Here is a 14,377-nt window from a genome sequence, read left to right as displayed (position 1 = left end):
GCATTGGAATTTAAAAAATGCCAAGAATATTAACTAGGAAAAACCCCGACAAAAACCAACACACACAAAAGAAATATAGAGTGCATCACAACTAAACTGATATTTAGATCTCCATATATAAAATGAAAAGTTCATCTGCCTTTCAGACATGCAAAACGAGACAATTTTGTAAGGAGGGAGAAAAAAGAATCATCAAAAAAAAAAAAAAAAAGGAACAAATCTAGAGAAGTGGTTTCCAAGTTTCAGGGCAGGGGTGGTCATGACCTTCATGCTCTTTCTTATGTCTGCACTTAATATGTGAAAGTGCTGGATCCAACTATCCCCAGAGGCCCAATCTCATTAACTTCACCTGAGCCACTATTCCTACTGATGGGGGAAACTTAAGGATCACCAAGAGGGTCATATAATTAAGTCTTGGGTGGGGAGGAAGTTTGTGAACCATTGGTATAGAATATTAGTTATTTTCCTTCCCCAAGAACATTTGATTAAAATAATTCCTAGACCTGAAGTAATAAGCAGTCTTGTATATGGTCCTGTGGATTGGTCCCTCTTTGAAAGGATTCAAATGGAATGTGTTCATCTGCATTAAGTTGGTCTACATTTATATTCTTAAATGGTTCCTCAGTAGCTAACCCAACCAATGTATTAGGATTTTCAGTAGGTATAATTAGATCCCCATCAAATTGGCCTTGCCTTCCATTGCTAGATGGAGTTCCAGTGCTGGAAGAGTGAAGCTTTGCTAATTTGGAGCCAAAGCATGGTAAGTGCAGGATGCTAGGTGGTCTTTGTTGCTGTCTTTCACCCTCATTTTCTTGGACTTCATTTTGAATGCCTTCAGGCTTGGAGCCTTCATCAATGGTACCAATAACAAGTTGCTCAGGAGTAAGGGCAACAGATCTTTCATTAAGCTGGTTTCCTTCAAAAATTTGTTCTAGAATATTGTTCCCATCTCCTCCAAGATCATTCTTGAGACACGGTATATTTTTTGATTGAGGAGAGCTGGTCTCAGAAGAGGACATCATTCCTGTTTGGTCCAGTTGATTCTTTACAGAACATGGTGTATTCCTTCTCAGAGTAGACACATCATCTCTAAAAGGACTTGTGTTTTGGCTTTCCCCAGGCAGTTTCTTCTCTGAGCTGTTTCTTTGACCAGGGAGAATGCTTGTTGGGGAGACAATAGGTCTTGTATGCTTGGTAAGCCTACTTTCTGTGTACATAGGGTTGGTGGCTTGGTTCTCCCCTGGTGCAAGATCATAGGATGAAGTGTAATCTTGAAGAGCCAGTGGATTGTCCTTGTGTCCCGTGGAGCCACTAACACAGCAAGAACCTCTTGGGCTGTGGTGAAATAAATGTGCTTCTTTTTGTCCTGATGGGTAGCTTTGAGGAATGAAGTCTGGGAAAGCCAAATGTTGTCTCTCTGGTGAATTTAAACTAGTAATTTGCATGTCATAGTTCAAATTCTGACCTTCCTGCCATGTTGGATTTTTCTGAAGCCCGGCTGGGGTATTACCGGAATAGGGATTGTTCTCTTTCTGGTCTGGTAGACTAGCTTTCTGTGAATTTGTTGCCTGATCCCAGAAATTTCTGTTGAAATATGACTCTCTTTCTTTCTGTCCTTGGGGTTGAATCCTGTGGTCCCAGGAATTCCATGAAGGAAAGAAAGTGCTTTCTTCTTCTCCAATAGCGTTATTACCATAATAGCCCCTGTTCTCCACAGGTGGTGATATAGTGGGACCTGGATTATATGATGGAAAAGTCTCTTCTGGGCTCCAGGGATAAAATTCACTATAAGGAAAGTCTTCCCTGGGTTTTGATGGATTATCTAAGGAATAGGGAGGATACTGCTTTGGTTGATTTGAAGCATATTGCTCGCCTTCATAGAGCCTCACTGTTGGACTTCCTTTAAAGCTCAACTCTTCCTCACCCCATTTACTTCGTGCTGGAAAAGATTCATCTCCAGTTGGATCTGTTGGGTCCTCTTCATTGTAATGGACTGTCTCTTTCTGGACTAGAGTATTCATAGAGTACCGTGGATTTTCTGGTTGCCTTATAGTATTGGGAGAATCAATTCTCTCATCCCAGATATTGCTTCTAATGTATGGTAAATTTTCCCTGGGATAATAGGGGTTATATTCATGGTAGAAAACACTTCCTCTAGAGCCTTGGGATGGCTGTGGCAAATGTTCTTCCTGCCTCCCAGGATCTTCCTTAAAGTATGGAGGAATTTCTTTGTTGCTCCAAGTATTTCTTCCAGTAGGAAAATGTTCTCTTGTAGTAGAGGGAATTTCCTCAGGGTATACAGGCTGTTGTGTACTGTGCTTTAATTCAGGCTGATTAGTTTCTGATTCATATGGGATTCTTCTTGGTTCTAAAGCAATACCTTTGGGCAAATTCTGACTTTGGGTTTGTACATCAGAACTTGGTGCTTTTCTGGAATCTCCTCTTGGAAAATAAGAATTTTCATGTTGATTAATAGAATTAAAATTTGGACCTAGCATATTGTCCTCGGGGCGAGGTGATTTATAATTTGGTTTATTAACTCCATGATGTTGAGAGGTTTTCCAAACACCAGCTGTATCCTTTGTAGGACTGATTATTCTATCTTGTTGGCCTAATGATTTTTCTTGTGGATTTTGAATTTTTTCATTGCGGCCAACAGTAGCCTGTTTGGGGCCCAAGGGTACGACATTGGTTCCCATAAGGTGTTTATTTGGCGCCTGAGGCTTTCTTCTGAAATTTGCTGGATTTCCTGCATAATTGGGGTAATTGACTCTTGAAGTGGGAGGATAAGCTTTACGATAAGTTGGATTTCCTGGCCGAGTTGCTTGTTTGCCTTCCCAAGCTAAGGAATTCCACCGAGGACCCCTTTGAACTTGTTGATTTCGGTATAAAGGCCCATACTGTCTGTGTCCCATGGCAGTACCAGTGGGATGCCATTGTCTTCCAGTAGGAGGATTTCGGATGTTAGGATTTGGGTAAATTTCATGAATATTTGGCTGACTTGGTCTCCATGGGATTTGACTTCTGGGCCCTCCCTGGCCTGAAACATTAACTGAAGGGGGTGGGAAGACACCATTTTGAGCTGTAGGGTTGCTCCCAGTGTTGGGTACTGGGGCATTATTTCCTATTGAGTAGGTGTCATTTCCACCTTGACTTCTTCCAGGATTTGGCTGGGTAGAATTAGTCTCAGTAACTGTTGAATTAGCTGAGGGTTCTGCGGGTGGGCTCTCAGTTTTAGGAGGATCTTTTTCTTTGGGTTTTTCAATATCATCAAACATCTCTTCTGAATAATAAGGGGGGTGACCTCCAAAGCCATGATATCCAAAATATCCAAAATAAGGATTCTGTAGGAAAGGAAATGGAAATCAATAATTATTCTTTGTTTCCTACCATGGTGTTGCTTGGAAATTTATAGTGTAATAGGGAAATCTTATCAGCCACATTCTTAATTTAATTGGCTGTGTTTTATTTCTTGAAATTTGATTCTTCTTTTTCCATGACCCTGTCTGTACATTTTTGGTTTTCTCTCCTGGTATTCTTTCTGACCATTAGGCCTAGATTTTAAATCTGAGGGTTAAAAAAAATTTTTTTTTTGTTCTATACTTTATCCTCCTTACTCTGCTGTTCTTGTTTTACACACATACCTGGAGCAGAGTGCATGCTAATACTTCCAGTAGGAATCCATACTGATAACCCCCAGAGGCCTACAATACTTTCTCTTGAGGGTAAGACAGCGAGGCTGCTTCACTAAAGATCTTGTGAGTACTTTTAATTGAATATACCTAGAACTGGAATCATTTCCTCTAAAACCTCCTTCAACATTCTATATTTAAGAAGTACAGTCAACCCAGTTCCCAGATTTCTGCTCTAACCCTTATTTCCCCAATTAACTACCAAGTCCTAGAAAATATAAACTTTCATATTGTCTCATCTTTATCCCTAGTACTACTGAACTGTTTTAATGATTTTCTTAATGCCTGCTCTGTATGTAATCTTACTTTCCTCTAATCTTGCCTCTTAATTGCTATCAGAGTAGTGAAGGCTAGGGATGGGCATGTGGAAATCCTTCCACTTTCCTCTTTTAATATAAATGTATTTAAAGTTCCTTACAGGATAAAACATAAACCCTTTAGCATAAAATAGAAAGCAGTACAGCTTAGTGCTAAAAAATGGGGCTCTAGACAAATGTGGGTTAACACCTGTATTCTACAAGTGTTAGTACTGTGACTCTTGACTTACCTCAGTTTATTCATTTGTATTGTGGAGATAGTAATAAAATAATATCAACTTTATAGCTTGTTATGAGGGTCAAACGAGACAACATGTATAAAGTTCTGTGCCTGGAACTTGGGAATTGATAATAAGTGTTATACATAAGATGATGATGGTGATAATAATAATAATAATAATAATAATAATAATAATAATTTTTAATGATTGTCTGAGCTATAAGTATTACATTCAGCTTCATTTCTTCCTCCTTGTACTTAATGCAATTGTAAATCACTATTACTATTAGTTTTCTGGGAACTCAATTCTCGTTATGAACATAAATATTTCATGCCTTTGCACATGGTTTCTTCATATCCAACCTTCTCCCACCTACACGTTTATCCTTTCTGGCAAACTTGACTCATCCTTCAGGACTCAACTTGACTGTCTGTCCTGACTTCCATGGGCAGAATTAGGCTCTACTGCCAGGTGTCCACAGCAATACCAATTTTTGTCTTATAATCATCCCACTGAATTTCAGTTGCTTATATTCCTAGGTTCTCCCACTTGATTTTTCCATGTGAAATTTTTGAATGAAAACATGTTTCTCATCTTAGTTTTCCAGTATCTAGCACAGTAGGAAGTGTGTAATAAATGGTCATTTAATGATTTAATCATCATAAACTCTGTAAATTTCTAGACATTTGTGAAGCATTTAGGTAACTTAGTTTTTGTTTTAAAACAAATTCAATTCCAAGAAAAAGTATTTTTATCCCCATTTGTGTATAGAGATGATGAGAAAGATGAAAAATAAGAAATCCCCATCATTCTGGCGATGGTGGCAGTGGCCCCAACTGGTAGAATATGGACTTAATGTCTATACTAATTGCCTGGATTATTATGTTTCATTTTCTCATGTTATATTTGTGAAAATCTGAAGTACCAATTTTTAGGTTAGATTGCATGTAATTATATGAATCATTTTTATTTTGGGTTTTTACAATATTTAAAGTACTTTATTTTTTTAAAAAATTTTTAGTTGGGGATGTAGCTTTATTTATTTATAAGAGGTGCTGAGAATCGAACCTAGTGTCTCACACATGCTAGACAAGCACTCTTCCATTGAGCTACAACCATAGCCCTAATATTGAAAGTACTTTATATCATCATTGATGTAGTAATCTTCACTATCAACTGGTTTAAGGACACTTTTTCTCTCTCCTCACCAAACTGTTCTGCATTTCACTAAGCACATATCATATATTTAGAGTAGGGAAAAAGAGGAAGTAAGCTCTAGGGGTGGGGTCTTATGCCATAACTGCTAAAATGACATTTTTGATGACATGGTGCTAGAATATTTTAAGAGTATATTGCCCTGTGACAGAGTGTGAGGTAGTAAAAAAAAGATTGGACTGGATATCAAAAGACTTAGATTCTGGGTCCAGTTCATCCACTAAGTAAGTAGACAAAACTAAATCGTGATTTATCTTGTCTGGACTTCAGTTTATTTATACAATGAGGGATCTAAATGATCATTAAATTCCATTCTGAAAATAACATTGTATGATGCTCTTAACTTCCTTCTCTGTATATCACTGTCTGAGCTTATTAGCTTTCTTAACAAGTGTGTGAGGGAGATCTTTCAATGCATGTAGAAGAGAAATGATGTGTCACTTTTTACTTAGGCTACTGACTTGATTTGTTTCACTTTTTTTTTTTTAAGTTTTGGGAACGTGAGCTATAGAAAGTTCATATGTTGGATCTGAGTTTTCTTACTAGATGTAGATTAAAAAATAGTACCTTAGGGCTGTGGTTATGGCTGGGGCTGTGGTTGTGGCTCAGTGGTGGAGCATTTGCCTCACATGCATGAGGCACTGGGTTCAATCCTCAGTACCACATAAAAATAAAATAAAGGTATTGTGTCCATCTACAACTAAAAAATATTAAAAAAAATAGTACCTAATAGACTGTAATTTCTAATAGAGAATGTAACTTACTCCTTCTTCATTGCTGAGTGGTAGACGTCCATAACGTGGTGGCGGTACCCTCTGAAAGGTGAAAAACACAGGGAATACAAGAGAAAACCCCCTTATGCTGCCATTTGTTTATAGGACTGAAGGTACGTTAAATTAGCTCAAGTCAGTATTGGATGTTCGTACTATGAACTTTTAGCTTGTGAGTCATTAGATCTCACTAACTATAAAGAGTTATCCTACTCAAAATACCTTGTATAGCCACATATGTTAGCCATCACTCCACCCTACTACTTCCAGCATTCCTAACCTCCACCCCCTCATCACACCTTGCCACACACCACTCCACACATGGGGGAGGGAGACTGTGGAGGGGAGGGAGGGAGAGAGATAGAGAGAGAGGGAGGGAGAAAAAAATAAAGGTATTGAAATTTTGAGATTTGAGTGATATTAAACATTCATATTTAAACATCTAGTAATAGAGATTGAATAATGTTATTTTTAGAATGTGTGCATCATATTTAGGGTCAATTTTCCTAATCAAATTTGGAGGATGAATTTCTGCTCAGTGATTTGCAAAGTGGGAGGGTTTAGAAAAGTAGTTTGGTTCCTATAGACTTTCTTTCTTTTTTTTTTTTCCAGACAGGGTCTTATTAAATTACTCAGGCTGGCCTTGAAGTTGTAATTCTCTTGCCTTAACCTCCCAAGTAGCTGGGACTACAGGCACATGCCATGTAGGGGGATAGATTTTCAAGAAGTTCTATGTAAAGGAGATTAATAGTTACTTTGGCATGAGAATGATGCTATTTTAAAAATCTTTACCTTGAATTGCTTTAATTTTTTTAGTTTATTATGGCCAGTAAAAGGAAGTTGCTTTTTTAAGGGGGAGGGAAAGGAACTCAGTTGGGTGTGGTGGCATGTCTGTAATCCTAGCAACTCAGGAGGTTGAGGCAGGAGGATCCCAAATTGAAGACCAGCCTGGACAATTTAGGGAGTTCCTGTCTCAAAATAAAAAAATAAAAAAGGATTGGGGATGTAGCTTAGTGATAGAGAACCTTTGGGTTCAATCTTAGTACTGCAAAAATCAAAAACAAAACAAAAAGTAGAACAAAACAACAAAAGAAAGGAACTCATACTCCTTGAAATGAATTGTTCTTGTTGATAAGCTCTTTCCATTAGAGTTGTGAACAACAACAACAAAAAATCCATGGTATAGCTGAATGTACAGTCACCAAGTATTTCTTGATGTTGTTTTAGGTTTTTTTTTTTTAAGATAACTAGTCTTTACTATTAACTTAATTCAAATAGTTTATTTTGCCATCCATATTTTTAATGCCTATGACATAATTTCAATATTTAAAAATTTTAAACTTTAATAATTCTTTGAGTGTTCTTATAAATATCATTTTGGAAGGTTCTGTATTATGATGTATCTGTGACTAGAAACACTAAGGTATGATGAAAAGATCTTGTAGTTTTAGTTGTAGATGGACACAATACCTTTATTTTATTTATTTATTTTTATGTGGTGCTGAGGATTGAGCACAGTGCCTCACACACACTAGGCAAATGCTCTACCACTGAGCAACAACCCACCCCCAAGATCTTAGCTTAATCATAGCTTACCCTATGTTTTTCAAACTCTGTTTACAGTCAATTTCCCCATTACATTAAATGAAGACAGTCATTGTGTTTTGTAATCTCATAGGGAAGTGGGGTCATAGCTGTTTGGTGATTTAGGCAGTGTTCATGCCATTAATTAGTCTGAACAAAAAAATTCATTCAAAAATTATCGCTTTCCTGCATGGTTACAGATGTGATAATTTTTGTTTCATATTCTATTGATTAGAATGTGGCATTCTATTACAGCATCTGAACTTGTATTAATTTAAGGTATAACTTGCTAATACTATTTTTGTTTCTAGTGTAAAGATAAAACATTTTTACCTGTGGAATTGGCCAGGGTGGTTGGCCATAGGGAAATAGTCCATTGCCAAATGGTGGGAATGCCTTGAGAGAAAGAAAGAATCAGAGTTATGTGGAAGTGAGAAAAATAAATTAAAAATGAATATTATTATTTGAATCTTGGGGGACATTTGAATCTTGGGGGACATTTGAATCTTGGGGGACTTTTATTTCCTTTTGCATTAAACTGTGTTTATTTTAGGGAAGAGATAATAATAATAATTACTATATTGAACCTTTATGTTTCAAGTACTGTGCTGAACATTATATATTGTTAAACTCATATAATGCTCAGATAACCATGGAAGATAGGTACTTCATTATTCCCATTTTATTTAAGAATCTGAGACTCATAGAAGGTAAGTCACTTGCCCAGATTCTCATGGCAGGGGAATGATTGAAACCAGGATTAAAATCCAGTGGTGTCTTTTTATTCAATTTTGCATTTCCTGTATTATAATTGTAAGTGATAATAAATGACCAAAAACCATTGATTGAGATTTTGAGAAACCATTTGCACATCTTCTTGTCTTATTTCAGGACTGCACTTATGTCATCTGAAATACTAGAAGAAGTATTTATTTTAGAGCAGTATTTTAGGTCATCTAAGTGTGGATCTAGAAAGGACTTAGAGACCATATAGTTTATTCATGGAGAAACAGTTGTCTAGAAAGGTGGAGTGACTTTCTCATGATCATAAACCAATAAAACTTGGGGGTAGAACTTAAACCTTTGTTTCTTGACTCTTACTCTCGCGGCCATTTTTGTTATACCATATTGACTCTGTATTTTAAAAGGATCTTCTTTAAGTCAATGTATTTGAATAATTTTGAACCAAACAAGGTTGGAGTTGACTCTTCAGACAGTTTTGGATAAATGTCACAACTCAATATCATATTACATATAACAGAACCTGTATTAAGTTTCAGAGGAAGTGTGTATTCAGGGATGATATGGACCTCCAAATACATTTTATGGCTTTTACTGACTTTGATTTGGGATTTTTTTTATGGGTGAGCCTTACCTGAGGAGGTTGGGTTTCTTCTTTGCCCTGAGTTGTGGCTTGTGGTGGCTGCTTTAAAGGCTGTTTTTGTGGTGGAGTTTTTGGCTGGGTTTGGTTGGGTTTCTGTGTCTCTTGGGTTTGATCAGTCTTGGTCTGGTGTTGGGGTTCTGGGGGATTCTGCCATGCATTGGGTGGTGGCTGAGGCCACATGGGCATCTGGTACTGTGGAAATGGCTGAGGGATTTGAAAACCATTTCCATAAAGGCCCATATGTGCCATCTGAAAGAGTAACAAAAAACAGTGAAACCACATTAGGGTTGATATTTAGACTCTCCCTACCCTCTAATATTAGTCTCCAAAACCCATCCTAGGAGCTTAAAAATTCTATGGAACTTGGCTCCACAATGGAAGCTTCAGACTCTTTAGCAGGAAGTTTTTTTACATAAATGAACTTCTCTATAAGATCAAACTAACCAAAGCTCAGAATTCAATGAGAAGTTTATTTCAGAATTTGATAATTTTCTAACTCTGAAATCCTGACTCAGGTAAGCAGTGTAAAGTTAGAGACACTTCTCAGAAGAAAATATACAATGGATCAACAAATATATGAAAAAATGTTCAACTTCTCTAGTAATTAGAGAAATGCAAATCAAAACTACTCTAAGATTTCATCTCACTCCAGTCAGAATGGCAGTTATCAAGAATACAAGCAATAATAAGTGTTGGCGAGGATGTGAAGAAAAAGGTACACACATATATTGTTGGTGGCACTGCAAATTCTTCCAACCACTATGGAAAGCAATATGGATATTCCTTAGGAAACTTGGAATGGAACTACCATTTGACCCAACTATTCCATTCCTTGGTCTATACTCAAAGGACTTAAAATCAGCATACTTTATAGTGACACAGCCATATCAATGTTCATAGCAGCTCAATTCACAGTAGCTAAACTGTGGAACCAACCTAGGTGCCCTTAAACAGATGAACAGATAAAGAAATTGTGGTACATATACACAATGGAATATTAGTTAGCATTAAAAGAGAATAAAATTGTGGTAAATAGATGGAGTTGAAGATTATCATGCTAAGCAAAGTAAGCCAATCCCCAAAACTAAAGGCCGAATGTTCTCTCTGATAAGTGGATGCTGATCCATAGTGGGGGTTGAGGGGTGGGCATGGGGGAGAATGGAGGAACTTTGGGCAAAGGGGAGGGAGGGAAGGATAGCAGGCATGGGGGCAGGAAAGTTGGTGGAATGAGATGAATGTTATAACCCTAGGTACATATATGACTGCACATGTAGAGTGTACATCTACATCGTGTACAACCAGAGAAATGAAAAGTTGTGCTCCATTTGTGTACAATGAATTGAAATGCATTCTGCTGTCATGTATAATTAATTAGAACAACAACAACAACAAAAAAGAAGTGTACAAGTTAGGTTCCAGGGAGTTTGATGTCAAACTCAAACCGAGTGTGACTTGTAATAAGGCAGAATAAAAAGAACAAAAAGGAAAAAGAAAATAAAGTAAGTGTGACTATAATGCAAAGTAGAAAAACAAGCAAAAAGGACAAAACAACAACAAGAACAAAAACTCCCAAACAGAAATAATTAAAATTCTGTGTAAACACCCTTATATGTTGCATATATTTCTTGATTACAGATGGAACCTCTTTAATGCTGCTTTTTTTCAGAATTTCCCCAGTTACAGGGTTGAACAGGAAAGCAAAAGTCATTATAATCTGAAAATGATTATTTATGAATTGATGTTAGTCTTGCAATATCAATCCCCATGATTTCCTCCCTGATTTAATGCCAGTCTCTATCTCCAGTCTTCATTAATTAGTCTCTTACTATCTGCTGGATGATTACATATGACAATGCATATGATACAATCAAACAAAGGTTATTGATGGAAGGCACTAAAACCAAGAATGAGGATGTGAAAATGTTGGACCAAAGAGAAATTGAGGGAGAGAATATTGAAAATGATTATGATTTTAGGCGAAGGTCTTCAAGAGAGAATGACTGGATAAGTTCATGCCCCCGCCTGCCATCAATGGCCATCATCATCATGCCACAAAAGTCAAAAGTGACACGTTGGGTTGTTTTGCAAGTTTGTTAGAAAATTACACCAAAATATACAACTGACACTTGATTCATGTACTAGTTTTTTCTAAGAATTAGCACAGTGATAAGAATAATCCACGTTTATTTCAATAAAATAAAAAAAACTCTTTCACAATTTTAGTGTTATCTGTCAAGACAATACAAATAAAATTTACTACCCCCCAAATATTTATTGTTATTTTTTATTATGCTATTTTTATTGTTGTTGTGAATATGTTATCTGTGATATTTTCCTAGAACAAATTTTTTATATGAAGAACCCTTGTAATTACTGGATGATTTTGATTTATGGGAGAATAATAGTAATGAAAAGGAGGAAAATTTACCAAGGAGGGACAAATGAAATGACTTTCCCCTTTGAAACTTTTATAGCAATTATATGGTAATTAAAATGTATGTAGCTATTAATGTCTCTATTAGCTGAGTAAAACCTTATAATGTAGTTATCTGGATTTAAACAAGAAATCCTCAGAAATGCTATAAAGAAGAACTTACATGTGGGGCGTTCATAAAGTTGAACTGACCAAAACGCATCATCTGCAATGAAAGGGATCCATTAATGTGGAAAAGGTTTTAGTTGGTTAATTCACAATTGATAAGCAAGTTGAATTTCTGATTTTTAAGGAACAGTAATTATAATGTCTTTTACTAGTTACACACAGATTTAAAATAAGTATATATAAAAACTTAGGGCATTTTATGTTAGAATTTTCAGAAGAATCAATATAGAATGATAGATAAAAACATCTGGTCTACTTTGTTGTTTTAAAATGTTCTGTTCTCTTCATTTGAAGTTCAGAATTTGAGAACAAGATAATTCTATGATAAGATGATGCTTCTTTCTGATGTGCATTGAATTTGGTTAGTGATCCCTGTATGAGTATATAAAAGATATTTATATGCTTAAGCATCTACTGTCTAACAACCTTTGGTACAAGTGACTACTTTTTCTAGCTAACAAAATTATCCAAAAAGCTGATATGAACTAAATTTTAACATAAATCCACCTTTAACTTAAAAAGAAATATTGAAGCAACCAGATAGGATCATGCTGGAGGGAATTAGCCATGATTTGAGAGTTTAATACTTGCAATGCTTCCTCCCTTTACCTTTTTCATTAGAAATTTTAATAAGAATTTCATAATTCATGAGAAATTTTGCTAGTATTCTAATTTTTTTGAACTTAAGAGGATAAGGCCCTGGGAAACTTTTCCCCTCATACTGAGCATACATACCTCTTCACTTTTACTGCTAAATCCAGGCATTCGGGGCATATGCATCTGGAACTGAGAGAATATCAGTGACAAATGCAGAACCTTAGTTGAAATAAGCCCAACAGCTATTCCCAAGCTATGTAACAATAGAACACAAAGAAAAGGCCTAATATTTAAAAAAATACTCACTGGCATAGCAGCAGAATTACCAAGAAGACCTAGAAAGACCAGGAGAATCTTCATTTTTCCACTTGGTACCTAGAATACAAAACTGAATATTATTTTTGTACTGTGAAATATTGTGCTTAGGGCACTCTGCAGTTATTTAACTGCCAATCAACTTATCTGTCAAGGAAAGTACAGAAATACAAGGGGTCTCTGTTCTTTCTTATGTTAAGAAATCAGTATTACCTAGTACTGTTCCAAGTTGTCCAAAGTATCAGATTAGAAAGGAAAGATAGGAGAGAGCAAGAGTGAGAAAGAGAAAAAGAATAATGATGCTTGGGAAGATGGTTCATAACATTAAAATATGGAAATTAGAAATTAAGAAGTAACCTAAAAATAGGAATATTTATAGTTTTGAATTTCTAGTTCTAAATTGGATTAAAAAGGCATAATAATATCCAACTACATTCACTTTAAGAAATAATTTCAATTTCAATGAGTATCCATTAGGACTTTGTATTATTAAGATGTTATAAACAACATTCCATTATATAGAAGTTAATTAATATTCAAATGAAACTGGAATATTCCAAAATCCTATTTTTCTTCTTTCCTATATTTTTCATTTTATTATTTTTAAAATAATAAGTAATTTATTATTTATTATAATAAATCATTTCTGCTCAAGGGCTGGTCAGGAAAATAGGAAGAAATAGGCAGACATGCAAGCTTATCTCTTCGTTAGATAAGTAACAGTTGTGACTTGTGTTTAGTATAGGTTACAACAAGTGGATGCTTTCTAAATGTTTCTAAGATAATAAATCAAGATATGGGGAACCTTTGTTTAGTTTCTCTCTATCATACATTTCATCTGTGTAGTAGCTGTCACAACTATTTTTGCTAGTTCTGCACGCTCATGAAGGAAGATGTGGAATTTTATTTTACTAATATAAAATGCCACTTACTTTCTCTTTTGTAAAGTTGATGTATTATGTTAGATGATTCTTAATATCCGCATTACATCTAAAAGTGCAATAATTGGATGTAAGTCTATGATATTTTTTGAATTGAAAATGATAGTGGTTTATTTCTGTGAAGTACAATGACTGTGTAAGTTCTTCCATTTCGTTTGTGAACACAGATATGCTTTGGTTTTTCTGATGTACTTAAATAGTGTTTTGTGCTCTCAAATATACTTCTGGTAATGTCTAGTTTCATAAGATAGATATTAGGAAAAATAAGTGAAAATACTCACCAAGTTATATAACTTAGGAAAAGAGGCTCCATTCCTGCACTGAAGCAGCAACATTTTTCACCAAAATTTTCATAAGCTTTTGGAAAAATTAAAGATAAAGTATGAAAAGAAACTCAAATATAGAAGCGGAACAAAGAAACAAACAAATAGCAAAGCTTCACCTCTATGGAAGCACATGTCATGTTAACCCTTTTATCCAATCACAGCCTTATTAGAGGATCCTCAAAATCAAGCTTAATTGTCTGTTGTTTTAAGATTAAGATGAGAGCTCAATGAGAGAGAAAATGACATAGGTATTGTATTTTTGAGATTACTTGTAGTACATTGTTGACAAAGCTTGACTTCCTTATGGGGAAATGTATAAAGATACAATATTAAAGGAGTTCAAGTTAGGAAGAAAATGCATAGATAAACATACCAAATAAACCAAAGAGTTAAATTTTTTATCAGAAGATTAG

The 14,377-nt window shown here is 35.5% G+C and overlaps 1 protein-coding gene across 1 annotated transcript; it reads right to left on the bottom strand.

Moving 5' to 3' along the window:
- Positions 1-497: 497 nt before the first annotated feature.
- On the bottom strand, positions 498-13,973 carry Enam (enamelin). The gene is made up of 8 exons (XM_034637209.2): positions 13,920-13,973; positions 12,689-12,757; positions 12,521-12,565; positions 11,781-11,822; positions 9,175-9,432; positions 8,133-8,195; positions 6,210-6,260; positions 498-3,344 (listed from the first exon to the last, which is right to left on the bottom strand). The coding sequence occupies exons 1-8, from the start codon at positions 13,971-13,973 to the stop codon at positions 498-500; spliced, it is 3,429 nt and encodes a 1,142-aa protein (XP_034493100.2).
- Positions 13,974-14,377: the final 404 nt, after the last annotated feature.

The sequence above is a fragment of the Marmota flaviventris genome, chromosome 7 (assembly GCF_047511675.1).
Source record: "Marmota flaviventris isolate mMarFla1 chromosome 7, mMarFla1.hap1, whole genome shotgun sequence".
Lineage (NCBI taxonomy): Eukaryota > Metazoa > Chordata > Mammalia > Rodentia > Sciuridae > Marmota > Marmota flaviventris.
Note: the sequence above shows the minus strand (reverse complement) of the source record. Positions and strands in the feature narration are given on the sequence as shown.

Coding starts and splice junctions, on each gene's coding strand:
- Enam (XM_034637209.2), bottom strand. CDS start 13,973: ATGTTGCTGCTTCAGTGCAGGAATGGAGCCTCTTTTCCTAAGTTATAT. Junction 12,566..12,688: donor GTAATTCTGCTGCTATGCCA/GTGAGTATTTTT, acceptor TCTCAGTTCCAG/ATGCATATGCCCCGAATGCC. Junction 3,345..6,209: donor CACTCAGCAATGAAGAAGGA/GTAAGTTACATT, acceptor CCTTTCCTACAG/AATCCTTATTTTGGATATTT.